Source organism: Tachypleus tridentatus, chromosome 13, assembly GCF_004210375.1.
Source record: "Tachypleus tridentatus isolate NWPU-2018 chromosome 13, ASM421037v1, whole genome shotgun sequence".
In the NCBI taxonomy this organism is placed as follows: Eukaryota; Metazoa; Arthropoda; class Merostomata; order Xiphosura; family Limulidae; genus Tachypleus; species Tachypleus tridentatus.
Genome location: NC_134837.1, coordinates 135850962 through 135865219, shown reverse-complemented (window position 1 = coordinate 135865219; position 14258 = coordinate 135850962). Strand labels below are relative to the sequence as shown.

Sequence of the window (14258 nt, the reverse complement as noted above, 5' to 3'; positions counted from 1 at the left end):
TTTCAAGGAATCTTGGAAACCTTCCCAGGCTTAGAGAAAGGAAGGACAATAGCCTGGTGCCACCCATCAGGAAAAACATTCTAATACTAGATCCAGTTAAAAACAATCTGAAGAATAGTAGTGTACATCATCAGGTCAAACTGATGTACTGCCACACTGATGAAGAGCCAGTTTGAGTTTCACCAGTGTAAAGGGACAATTATAGTCACAGAGATAATCAGCTCAAAAGGAAATAGTTGATCACTTTGCCCACATCTTGATGGCTAAGAAGGTGGAGGATGAAGTATAAGTGCTAGATACCTGGCAAAAGCTTTCACCTAGAGTATCAGTGCATGAAAATAAGTAAAAGAACCAGTATCGAAAAGAGAAAAGTTGTGATCAGAGAGCATACACTTTACAGAGTGACCCCTCCTATCAATATCAGCACTTTCCCAGAGGAGATGATGTCCATTAAAGTCTCCCAGGATTAAAAAGGGAGATAGCAACTGTTCAATGAGAGCATCAAGGTGTGATTGATTATAGGTCTCTCCAGGCAACGGGTAGAGAGAACAAACAGTGATGATATGACCCAAGGAAACATGGATGGATACGGCCTTCAAGGGTGTGTCGAGTGGCAAAGATATGGTGGGGGTACATGCTGATCAACCAACAGTGCCACCCCTCCATCCATCACACAGCTTGTCATTTCTGTACAAAAAAAATCACCAAAAGGTGAGTGTATTGACAGGTTTCAGAAACATTTCCTGAAAGGAAAGACATACAGGATGGTAGGAAGCAATCAGTGTTTTGATGTCATCCAGATTAAAACGTAAACCTTGACAGTTCAATTGTATCAAGGTGGCCATTTTCATTTATGTGTAGGTGAAATGGGTGGAAACCCTTCTGTTTATGATCACATTTTTCTTCTTTACTGTCTTTATTCGAGGGAGGTCTATCGACCTCCATGGATCTGCCCTGGATGGATTGGGCAAGTCTTTGCTGTTGGAAGAGGATTCCACAGACTGAGGATGTAAACAAATGATTGTTTTGCATCTTGGGGAAGGAGAAGAAGATGTATCTGAGGTAGTGCCTGTACCCAGAACCAAAGAAAGTGGATCTTGGGAATTCCTGGGATGTATGTAAAGGACAGAGATGGGTGTTGAAGTTGATTCATTAACTTTTTTAACCATGGAGGTCAAAAGACTTTTCATTTGGTTTGAGAACGATTCTTTTGGAGGTACAGAGATATCCGTCTGCACTCCCACTGTAGTAGTGGAATGAAGTGCAACAGCGTAAGTCTGAGAGTAAGTGGTGGACAGCAACTTTTGAGCCTCAGGATAAGGAATGTTATAGATCATTTTCAAATGCTACAGCTCTTTTACTTCCAACCACTTAGGGCAAGAACGAAAGTAGGACAGGTGAACACCATTGCAATTGATGCAATGAGGGTCCATTTCACACTCACAGGCATCATGGTCCTTGCCACTGCAATGAGCACACATCAAGGAACCACGGCATGACGTCTATTAGTGACTGAATCACTGACACTGGAAACATCTAAGAGGGTTTGGAATGTATGGCTATACCCTGCAATTAAGATAACCTGCCTTAATGATGACAGGCATATGTAAATGTCAGAATGAGGACACTGGTTGGCATCGTAGTCCCATCTTTGCGAGTGGAGATACGCCTCACTGTAGAAACTCCTAGGGTGGAGAAACCAGTGAGAATCTCCAACTCGAGGATGTTCTTCAAATTCCTGTTCACAATAACTCCTCATGATGAATTCAAAGCAGCATGAGGTGAAACCTCTATAGGTATATCTTCCAAAGTGCCTTTAAATGCAAGAGGAGTTCACTGTGTTAAGATGTGGATTTTCCACAAATATGTCACCAGAGCACAGCTTCTTTACTGACTTTGGAGAGCCAACAAGTCCCTCTAGTCCCTTCTGAATGAAAAAGGGAGACATTTTCCCTAAAGGTTTGTTTGAAAGAGAATGTAGTATAAGATGAGGTACAACAGGTGTTAAAGATGTTGACAATTGCTGCTCAGAACCTTCTAGCTGTGGTCGTTTACCTATGGACTGGTTTTTCATTATGACACTTAAGTTTTTATTTGGAGGATCCATAATAAAAAAAGGAATATTTCCATGCTCACTGACCCCACCAATCATGGTGCTCTATGAGGGGATGCACTACAATACCAAACAAGGAAACTGCAGCAACACCAGGGTTTCATGAGCACGATACCCAAACACCAGCATCAGATACAATGTCCACAACACCTGTTGAGAACATCCAACACTGGTATTTGATTGACCCTAGCCCAAGTGGACCAGCCGACTGACCCAAGGGGGTCACCCCAAGGCTGCCCATCTATAGGAATTCAAAGCCAAAATGGTGTGTTTGAGTTGGACCCCTCAACCATCAGGATCCTCTCCTCCTCTACATGGGTCACTATGCACGGCAAACACATGGGTGGATGTTTAGATCCCAGAGGGGGTAAACTGACAGAATAGAACCTTCCTTGGGAGGTCCCCTTACCATGTACAAGAATCCACACTAAGAGGAAGTGCAAGGTTATCACATACTTAATACAGATGGGAGCCAATTCACCAGTGACCAAAGAAAAATGAAGTCACCCAAACTATCAAGGTGATACTCTGTTGCTAGTAGCAAAGCTAACACATTTTTAAAAATTGTTTATAACAGAGCTATTACATATGAGCAACAATGACATCAATTAGTAATGTTAATCAACTAACTGTAATGAACTAAAAGTAACTAATCCCAATTAGCATTTCCAGTTAATACTGCTTACCATTATACTACCTACTATCCATTATTAAAAATATTACCATTAATTTTTCATTAATTCAAGTTTTTGAACTCAATTGGTTAGTGTAATGATTCATGAAAATAATTAATTAACCAAATTTATGATTATTTGAACTATTCAATTAATTAAAACATTTTCATTTGTTTAATGTTATAAACAAAGCTACATAACTATCTATGCACTTCTCTACCATGAGTATCAAGACCCAATTGTAAATGTCTTAAGTTTTTTGCTTTAATAATGTAAAAACTGATTAGTTAAATTTAATTGACTAATTAATCCATTAGTAAACTTCACTAATCATACAACTGTAACTTATACATATATTGATTATAATTAAAAAAACAACAACAACATAGTTATCTCTTTATACAAATCAACAGTTAAGTCTCACTCAGTATTTTATACAGATTTGATTCTACAAACCTAAGAAAGAATATTCACTTATTGGAAGAGATTCAGAGGAGAACTATTTAGAAAATTATAGTTATTATAGTTTTATTTTTCTTAAAGTTATTAACTTATGGAATGAATTGCACAAAGCAGTTGTGGAGGCAAATCAATAACTTCCTGAAAAATCAGGAGTGGGTTTAAGATTTAATTCTTGAGTGAGTGATAGCCTCATATACCTAATGATCCCTTGTCATTCATGTTATGTAATTCTCTAAACATAATAATATATTGTTTTAATTGTTCTTATATGACTACATAATCACTACAATAATTAAGTTCTGATTATTTATCTTAATTGTGAAAATTTAGCAGTGAAGAATTCTACACTATAAAATGGAAGACAACGAATGTAGAGTTTAGTGAATACAGGTGAGTGATGTAATCAATACCACTGATTAATATCATGTAAAAGAGTTAATTACAATTAATGATTATAATTGTTTTCAATTATTACAAAATCATATATACATAAGTAATATGTGTATATATTTTTTTTCTTCTTACATAAAAGATGAACCTGAATTCAATGAACTGTTATAACATTATTTATACACCTAAATTAATTTATATTAATTAGGTAAAAGAGACAAAACTCCATAAATACACCAAACAATCAGTTAAATGAAATACCAATTATATCAACTGTTGCAAAAATAACCAATTAATGTAAATTAAGAGTTTTCCTTTTATTATTAATGATAATTATTTCAACAATCCACATAATTAAAATGCTGCTATTATATCTGTTGTTAAGCCAAAAGGTACATTACAGGCTATCTGTTCTGTGCTCAATTTTTGACTTAAAATGTTTTTCTAACTTTCATATTGGTTCAGCTTTAGTGATTCATAGAGAGGCTTTTGAATCAAGTGGAATTGAAAGAATGGTTAATAAATCACTTAGATTTGCTGATGATATTAATATGATTTACAAAATAATTTAGATCATTTAGGTGAGTTGGGCAAATAGATGGCATATGGGTTTTAATTATAATAAATGCAAGATAATACATGTGGATTATCAAAATTTGAATAAGTATAATTTGGACAGGAATAACCTTAACAGTGTCATGAAAGAAAGGGATCTTTGTGTAATGGTTGATCAGTCTCTTATGTCATTCAATCAGTACACTGTTGCTAGTTGCAGGGAAAATAGGGTTTTAGGTTGTGTCTACAGGAATACTGAATACAAATCTAGAGAGGTTATAATTTCATTGTACAGGTTACTAGTTAGGCCACATTTGGAATACTGTGTTCAGTCCTGAGCTCATTACCTTAGAACAGATAATCAATTGTTGGAAAAGGTTCAAAGGAGGACTACTGGTATGATGCTTGGGATGGAAGAGTTTCCATATGAGGAGTGGCTAAGATCTCTTAAACTACTTTCCTGAGAAAAGATCTGACTGAGGTGTTTAAGATTGTAAAGCAATTTGATAGTGTCCATGCATCATATTTTTTCTAGACTTAACAGTAAGAATAGTAGGACTAGCATGCACACAAATTTTTGCAATGTAGAAGTCATATTCTGCTAAAACAGTTTTGTTTTTCTAACACAATGATAGCTTCTGGAATGGGTTGCCTTCAGATGTTGTGAAGTTAGCAAACTTCAGTAAAGTTAGGTGAAAGTTTGATAACTATACAAATGATAAGTACTGGCTTTACGATTTTTTTTTTATAATTGATATATTTGGTAATTTTAGTATAGTTAAGAGGATGGGATAACCATGGTGGACCAATAGGCCCCTTGTTGTGCTGAATCATTATGTTATGTCTGAAGTTAACTTTTCACAGCCATCAAACTTTCTCATCTTGTCTTTTTTTTGGCAAAGATACTAAGGCTATTGACATTCTTACTAATTTTAACTGCTGACTTGAGGCAAGGTAGTTGGTCGGTGCTGCTTGCTACCATCATTTTTTTTCTATGCTTTCACATGCCATTATTTCACAAGAACTGAACTAATTATTAATCAAGTATAATCAATTAATTAGATAGTCAATTAACAGACCAGTGAATACCAATAGTCACTCAATTATAGCCTAATAGTGAATAGACATGTCATACACACATTCTCTCAGAGTTAACCACAGTAACTTTGGTACTTGTAGAGTTAAAGTTTTGTAAAACCTTAGATGTACATAACATTCACCTGTTTGACTGGTTCAATAAACTGAACAGCTTGTAATATTATACAATTTATATGTTCAAAATATTCTTCAGCCAAATCACCTATGTATTAAATGTTTTTGCATGTACATTAAGCATTATTTGAATGTACAGAACTAAGTATGATTTTAAATGAGTGTATATAACATTAAATTTGTTTCTGAATGTAAGTAATGAAACTATGGATATAGTACTAAGTAATAATTGAAAACAAAATTTTAAAATTATAAACCAAAAATCTTATAAAAATATCATTCAAACTCTTAGTTTTTGATACACTAAACCACTACAGCTATTAAAACTTAATTTCAAGTGATATTGGAATGTAGAATTACCTTCAGATTGTTTAAAATGAAACTTTATGCAGAAACTATAGCTAGTACCCTACAAATAAGAAATGAAAAATATTTTGTTATTTTTATAATAGCTTGGAACAAAATAATTATCTTATAGCAATTAAATATGTCAATTCTACAAAACTTTTAAGACTTACAATATTGGTACATTTTGAAAAAAAATCCATAAATTTACTGACATTTAAAGTTTTATTGAAAACATAGCATTATGTCACTTCTATTTCAGTGTAGGTATGAGCATTTCTAATGGTAGATCAAGGCATATCAGCTTCAGCTATTTAATTATAATACATATGGAAATTACACTTATTTACTTTCTATAAAAACAAATCACTTCAACTGCAGAATGTAGAAAAGAATTAATTTAAGAATCTTGAAATTATTTCATGACAATTGACATTTTACAAATATCTTTTCTCCAAAAGTGAAATGACTGACAAAACAGCATTTTCCAATACTTACTATCATAGTACTACTAATGGCCATTTAAAATAACTCAATGTTATTCTACATCCCTGAATTAAACAGATCTAAGCCTACTAAACGCGAGTAAAACTACTAACATTATAGCTTTCAGTTCATGTTAGTAAATCTTTTTATCGGTAATGTTTTTATTTTGTCGATGGTTTTATTACTTACAGTCGAAGTTTCGAAGGCAGGGAAAAAATCAAATATAAGCTTAAACTTTTTTTTCGTCGTTAAAAAGTTTCGTGATATAGCACTTAAGTTAATACTAATAATAAATTAAGTTTTTACTCATTCATCAAGTTATTCAACTTATTACAAAAACTGTGAAAAACAATGTAAAATAATAACTTGTATTGTTGTAGTTTTAACTGTAAAGCGTAGGCATGTATGTCTTCATTAATCAGTAATATATTATTACCTATATTAATATATATAAAAAATTAAAATAATATCTTTATCACTTAATGTTTACTTGAATACTTGAACCTATAATTTATATGTCTGTATTATTCAGTCACAATAACTCCACATCCTTCGTTAGCCAACAAACAACTACTACGTTTGGAGTATGACCAAAATATTCCCTGACCCCTAGTGGTTTTATTTCATTAGTACTTTTAGTACCTGAGTTACTCAGATGCAATGTTTTATACCCATATCGTACGAAAATTATAAAACAAGACACAGTTTAACTAAATTTTCGTGTGTTTAATTTCTTAAATATATATAATTTAATAAATTTTCCAAACTATCCTTAAAATGTGAAATGAAAAACAAATAAAGTCATTATGCGCAGAAAATAACCGGAAAAAAAAATAAATTTTTAAATGGTCTGAAACATAAGTTAAAGACAAACAATATATACCATTTGTTTTTGTTTTTGAATTTCGAGCAAAGCTACACAAAGGCTATCTGCGCTAGCCGTCCCTAATTTAGCAGTGTAAGACTAGAAGGAAGGCAGCTAGTCATCACCACCCACCGCCAACTCTTGGGCTACTCTTTTACCAACGAATTGTGAGATTAACCATCACATTATAACTCCACCACGGCTGAAAAGGCGAGCATGTTTGATGCGACGGGGATTCGAACCCGTGACCCTCAGATTACGAGTCGAACGCCTTAACACATCTGGCCATGTCGGGCCTAATATATACCGTAAATATATTTTATCATTCTAAAATAAAATACAGGTAAGTAACTTTGTTATATGAATTAATTTGTTTATTTAAACTAATTCTATAATATTTTTTCAGTTTAACAAAAAGTAGCAAGTAGTGGAATCAAAAATGTTTAACTTTCATTCAAATAATAGTAAAATTTAGTCGAGATTTTATTCCCAATGTAGCCTATGGACAACTAGGTGTCATTTGGCTGTTCGGGTATGTTCTTGGATCCCACCCTTAGGAAAAGCAAAAATTTAGACATACTTTTTATTTTTCTAAAGTTATCAACATCTCCCCCTAAAACACAATCATCCACTACTGCCGACAGCAACTCGTTTCAGGAACCAATCACTTTGTTAAAAAATAAATAAAAATAACCTATCTTAAGTGAATTCTAGCCTGTCTTTTCCAAATCTGAAACATTTGTATAAGTTCTCACCCCCTTACATCAATTCAAAATATAACGTAAATAAACCTTATCGATCCCCCGAATTATTTTACAAACTTCAGTGAAATCATTTTTACCTTTATTTTCTCTGAAGAAAATTTAATTTAAGAGATTAATTAATCTAAGATTAAGATAGCACTTCTATCCCAGATTCATTCTAATGTCCCTCCTCGAACCCTTTCCAGTAACTGAATATTATTATTTTTTGTATAAGGAGACTAAAACTATACAATATTTCAAATGAGATCTAGCTTGTGATTTCTATAGAGAGATAAGTAGTCCCTACATTTCTAGCATACCAACTGTTATCAAAAAAGAGTACTACTTTAACGGCTTGAATGATTTATCCATCACTTTTCTTCAGTTAGCTACTGATCGAATTGGTTTTACATCTATTTGAAACTTATACCCCAAACGCATTACCGTAGCTTTTTTGTAATTCACAAATGTCTATTTTTCAATTATGTGTCAAATTATTCTGTAATACTGTGATATTCTCAATAGCACTAATGTCTTATAAGAGTAATTGAGTATGATCCCCTAGATAACACGAGATTCCACAGAATTAATTTTATGAAGTAAATTGGAATCCTTCAAATTTTAGTGAATTTGAAGAACAAAAGAAATTAAACACACCTTGTAACAAGATGAAACATTTACCAGTATAAAAAGATTACTAATTACTATGTACTTTCACTGTACGCTCAAATTTATGGAAGTATTACACATAAGAAGGTGGATGTAATAGCATAGGTGAATGATCCATAATAACAGGTAGATGAACAAAAGAAACTTCGTCACATTCCTCAGCTAACATTATATGTTATAAATACATAAACCTACGTACATGAAAATGTTTATTCTGTATCACCAATGATAGGTAAACGAAGTGTTTCATTTATGGTTTCAGTTGTTTTCTTTGTTTATAAAAGTGACAAGAACAAGCACAGTGATGTCGAGAAAACCCACTTGTAGAAAAAATATATATGTAAAAACGGCTCGTTTGGGTTGAGAAAATTTTTTATGTAGAGGAGCGAACGTTTCGACCTTCTTCGGTTATCGTCAGGTTCACGAAGAAAGAAAGAGGTAACTGACCAGAAGCTGACCACATGTTAGAAAGGGGTTGTGTAACAGAGTGTCGGAATGTAGAGGGAGTGCTTTATAGCTATACCGTGTTTCTCCGAAAATAAGACAGGGCTTATATTAATTTTCACTCCAAAATATGACACTAGGGCTTATTTTCGGGGGATGTCTTATTTTGATATATTAAAAAAATGAAGTTACAAAGTAAAACTATTAAACTAACCATTTAAAATAAACTATTATTAAACTAACTGATTAATACGTAACCAAACTAATTAACTAACTATTGAACTAATTAATAAATTAATTTTTTTTTATTTCTTCCTCTTCCTGCCACTCTTAACTAGGGCTTATTTTAAGGGTAAGGCTTATATTAAAACTATCCCCAAAAATCACACTAGGTCTTATTTTATGGGTAGGTCTTATTATCGGAGAAACACGGTATTAAAAATGATATAATAAATAATAATAAAAAAATAAATAATATAAAATTATATATTCAAACATCTAAGCACGCCCTCTACATTCCGACACTCAGTTACACAACCCCTTTCAAACATGTAGTCAACTTCCAGTCAGTTACCTCTTTCTTCCTTTGTGAACCTGACGATGACCGAAGAAGGTCTTACGCTACTAAATTAGAGACGGCAATCGCAGATAGCCCTCGTGTAGCTTTGCGCGAAATTCAAAACAAACGAAACCAAACCAATCTATTGAAGTGACAATTGGTGACACGGGGTAGTGCAAGGGCTTCAGAAAAAGAGAACACTGCAATATTTTATACATAATTATTTGATATCCTTGTTCTATTAAGAACTTTTTCAGATCTTTATACTGTTTTTCAGATATTAGTGAAGTCTACATTTAGGCTTAGCATCATAACATTTCCCGATATTACTCAAGCTATTGTAGCACTACTCTTAACTCTAAGGTCATTACTGTTCTTACGTATTGTGTAACCCCATGTAAATTTCCATATTTCTGTTTAAATGTAACCATTGACCATTACATAAATTTATTATCAGTGTTGTTCACATTTCACATTCTCTGGCCAATGGCTATTAGAGCCTGCTTCTGTTCTGTAACATACCTCAACACTTCTCAGGCTCAGTGGTTATATTCGTCAATGAATCATTATTGTTACCAATTTAATTTTGCAGTATTTAACTAAAAGTAACTCTATAAGACAGATCTGACAAAAATATTTCCCTAGAAAATATGGAAAACAAATCATTGTGTTCTATCAATAAAATTATTATTATTACATTATAGCTTGGTTTGGTTTGTTTTAAATTTCGCGCAAAGCTACACTAGGGCTATCTGCGGTAGTCGTCCCTAACTTAGCAGTGTAAGACCAAAGGAAAGGCACTTAGTCATTACCATCCACCGCCAACATTTAACCAACGAATAGTGGGATTGATCGTCACATAATAATGCTCCCACGGCTGAAAGAGCGAGGATGTTTGGTGTGACGGCGATTCGAGCCCGCGACTTTCAGATTGCGAGTTGAGACCCTTAACCACCTGGTCATGTCGAGTCTATATTGTAGATACCAGTTAATTTAAATCAACATTCAAAGAACCAGAGAAATCCCAAACCTTTCATAATATCGTGTTAGTATTTTTTACATCTTTTTTTAATCGATATACTGCATTTATACAACTATTTGTAAACAGTGAACAATTAATTTTATGTTAAATATGTCATTTTCCTCAATATTTCAGTTTTATCTCGAATGGTCATCTAACGCTTTTATTGCAGCTTGCTTTTAGCAGTAAGTATATTTCTTTGAAGTGAAGCACAAAGCAACACAATGGGTTATCTGTGCACTCTTCTTCACCTGCATCAAAACCCGGATTCTAGCGTTGCAAGTTGCCATACACACCGCTGTGAAAACAACGTGTGGCATCAGTGGATTAGTAAGGAAGTTTGAAAGGTCAGTTTGCCATATCTCACAGATGATAGCGTACAGGATAGCAAAACTGCCCAACAATTTTAAGTGGGTCTTCAATGTTACCAGGATTAGATTCGTGATTTGTTGGTAAAAAGACTGTTATTCTATAAGGCCATGAATCCTTTTCACTAAATTGCTTATAAAATTAAAAACATTTGTAACGTGAACAGTGTCACCACTGTCAAGAATAAATCCAAGGTAAAAACGTGTCTAAAATGGTGCTATTGATCACGGTCGTAACGATAACATGAGAGTAAAATATGAGCTATTGTGACTTAAGTATTGCACAGACGACATATTGGTAGATCAGACAAGATAGAAGAAAACGATGAATTAAATGTTAAAACTGTAAACAATACATATCCTAGTTAGGACAACTTTCTCCTTTCAATCTTTATTGAAACAAGACGGATAAAATCCAACAGAAAGTTTTATCTCGAAAAGCTTTTTATCACGTTGCTCACTCCAAGTCGACTGCCAACTGGCGTGAAGTTGAGCCTTGAATACTAGGCTGTAGTCCATGTATGGAATAAGCATGGTAGTGATAGAACCAGAGCAGAGACTTAGTTGCAATGCCATCGAGCTCGTCCCGAGAACATCGATGTCGCCTGGTATCTAGAAAAAACTGGATAGAACTAGATGTTGAAGAAAAATGGACAAGTCGGTTTTGAATATCGACGGAAACAGGGTAAGAACTAACGTAAAGCGATTCTAGGGCCAGTAGAGAACTAAGCAAGTCGGTACAAATTGTACTGTTCGTGTATTGTATAGCTTCTACGGAATCCAGGTCATGAGAAATGGCGTACAATTCGGCAGTGAACACAGAAACTGTAGAGGTGGTTCTGTGTGCAACCACCAAATACAACAAACGATGGAGTACATAGTACCCTGATTATGAACCATCCATATAAATGGAAGGATGGTTCAAAAGATATTTGGCAAATATAAGAAAGATCACACATGGAGATAAGCCATGGTGGGATGGAGACAGCAACGTCATCCAAGGGCAGACACAATTCAGCCACATGCACCTGGATAGAAGGCCAAAAGGAACACTAAGGAAGGAAAACACAACCCCAGGCGGGATACTATGTTAAGAATCGAAGTTTTGAAGCATACAGTAAAGAGAATTGCAAACAGCAGAAATGTAGAGGAAATTCTTGAGATCCAGTGTACAAACACTTGACTTGTTAAGTGCAAAAAGCCCCGTGCAGAGCCGAATCCCAACATGGTGAATAAGGTCCAACATCTTCAAGGTCAAGGTTCTAGTTTTGAATGAATAAGGGCACGATAGATTTTTTAGCATAGAACATTGATCCACTCCCAAAAAGACCACAGAGGATATTTAGTGCCCTTGTACACTTGATGCATAGCTACTTAATGTGTGTAATAAAAACGCAACTTCATCAAGAAAGAAGTCAGAATTGGGGTTATAACTCCGTTGGTGACAAAAGTGAGAGAGAGAAAAGGTTAAACCGTTTGCTGTAGTCCATTTCAGTAAACGATTGAGAGCAGCCTGTAACTGATTCTAATAAAATCCATGTTTGACAACTGACACAAGATGTGGAAGTCGTCAATATAATGTCCGTTTGCAACTGTAGGGAGTGAGTTGTCCAGTTATGGCATTAATCTTTATAATGAAAGGTGTGACACTCAAGATAAACTGTGAGGGACTCCAAGTTCCCGTGGGAAAGAACGAGAAAGTAATGAACCCACACGAACTTGGAATCACTGCTCCATTAAAAAAATTTTGATAAAAATGGGGAAGTGGTCACACAACCTATATATAAGTGGAGGTCTCGCAAACTGTCATACCTCCATGTAAAATCATAACCTTTCTTAAGGTAAAAAAACAGAAACAAAATATTGTTGCTCGAGAAAGGCTTCCCTGATTGACGTTTCAAGTTGAATTAGGTGGTCCAAAGTGTAATGCTGTCAACGAAATACACATTAGGTGGGAGAGAGGAAGTTGTTTGATTCGAGAAACCAACCAAGACAAGTATTAACCATCCTCTCAAATATTTTACAGAGACAGCTCGGCAAAACATTTGTACAATAGTTTGAAGAAATATTGGCATTCTTTCTGTGCTGGGAAAAAGGGAAAACAATAGCCTGGCACTAAGCAGCATGAAAAGCATTTTCCTGCCAGATCCAGTTTAAAAGTCAAAAGAGTAACAAGAGAGATGGTGTAGCATTCACAGTGAATATCATCAGGTCCAACTGATTAACGCCAGAACAATGAAGAGCAAGCTTGAGACCCACTAGGGTAAAGAGGCGATTATAAGCATAGAGACAATTAGCATGAAAGGAAAGAAGATTACTCTGCCCGAGTCTTTATAGCTAAGAAAGTGTATAAGGGTGAAGCAGAAGCGTTAGATGCACGAGAAAACTTTTGCCAAAATTATCGGCGATGCTGTGAGCATCAACAATTTCCTGGCCATCAGAGAGCAATATCAAAAGAGGATGGAAGTATATTGCCCACTGACCTTCCAAATCTTGTCCCACATGACTTTGAAACTGGTGGTAGAAGAGATGCTACTTGTGTACTTAATTCAAGCTTCCTTCTGGCTTTGATATCTAACCTGTCAAGCATGTTTACAGGCTCACTGAAATCAATGCAGTTTAAAAGTGTGGGATATCTTTAGAACATATTCTCCTGCCAAATCCAGTTAAAAACAATCAGAAGCAGAAGATAGGTGGAACAGCATCTCGTGGTGTACATCATCAGGTCCAACTGATGAAGGGCCAGTTTGAGTTCCACCAGTCTAACAAGACAATTATAGTCATAAAGAAAATCAGCTCGAAAGGAAATAGTTGATTGCTCCGCCCGGGTCTTGATAGCTAAGAAGCTGGAGGATGAAGCAGAAATGCTAGATACTCAGCGAAAGCTTTCACTGAGAGTATTGGCATTGTTCCAGGTACCAGCTACTTCCTAGCCATCAGAGAGCAAGATTGAGAGGGGAACAGAATCATATTGCTCACTGACCTTTCGAATCTTGCCCCATATGACTTTGGAACTGGTGATAGAAGATATGCTGGTTGTGAACTTAATCCAAGATTCCTTCTGGCTTTAACGTCTTACCCACCGAGCATTTGCACAGGCATGCTTGAAAGTGATGCAGTTTGAGAGTGTGGGATACCTGCAAAAAGTACCCCAGGCCCGTTTTTGAGTTTTCTGTGCCACATAGCAGGCAGATTTCCACCATAGATAAGGGTACCGTGGAAAATGTGTCGAGGCTTTAGGAATACACTGAGCAGCTGCCTGAACAATACAATGAGTCACTCCTGCCACACAGTCATCTATCGATGGCAGTATCAAGTTCTGAAAGAGCAATGAATGAGAGCCAGTTGGCTT

At 35.1% G+C, this 14258-nt stretch overlaps 1 protein-coding gene across 11 annotated transcripts in view; it reads right to left on the bottom strand.

Annotated features, from left to right (window-relative positions):
- The window catches only part of LOC143240814 (uncharacterized), a 31707-nt gene extending 24850 nt beyond the window's left edge, over positions 1 to 6857 (bottom strand). For 3 of the 11 annotated variants that reach the window (XR_013021974.1, XR_013021973.1, XR_013021972.1), the window contains exon 1: positions 6728 to 6857. Coding sequence is in view for 1 of the 11 variants with exons in the window: in XM_076483922.1 (XP_076340037.1) it covers positions 5767 to 5815; positions 6250 to 6273 (73 nt within the window). In the remaining 10 variants the exon portion in view is untranslated. The other 8 variants (XR_013021970.1, XR_013021971.1, XR_013021976.1 and 5 more) reach the window with 7 other exon arrangements.
- Positions 6858 to 14258: the final 7401 nt, after the last annotated feature.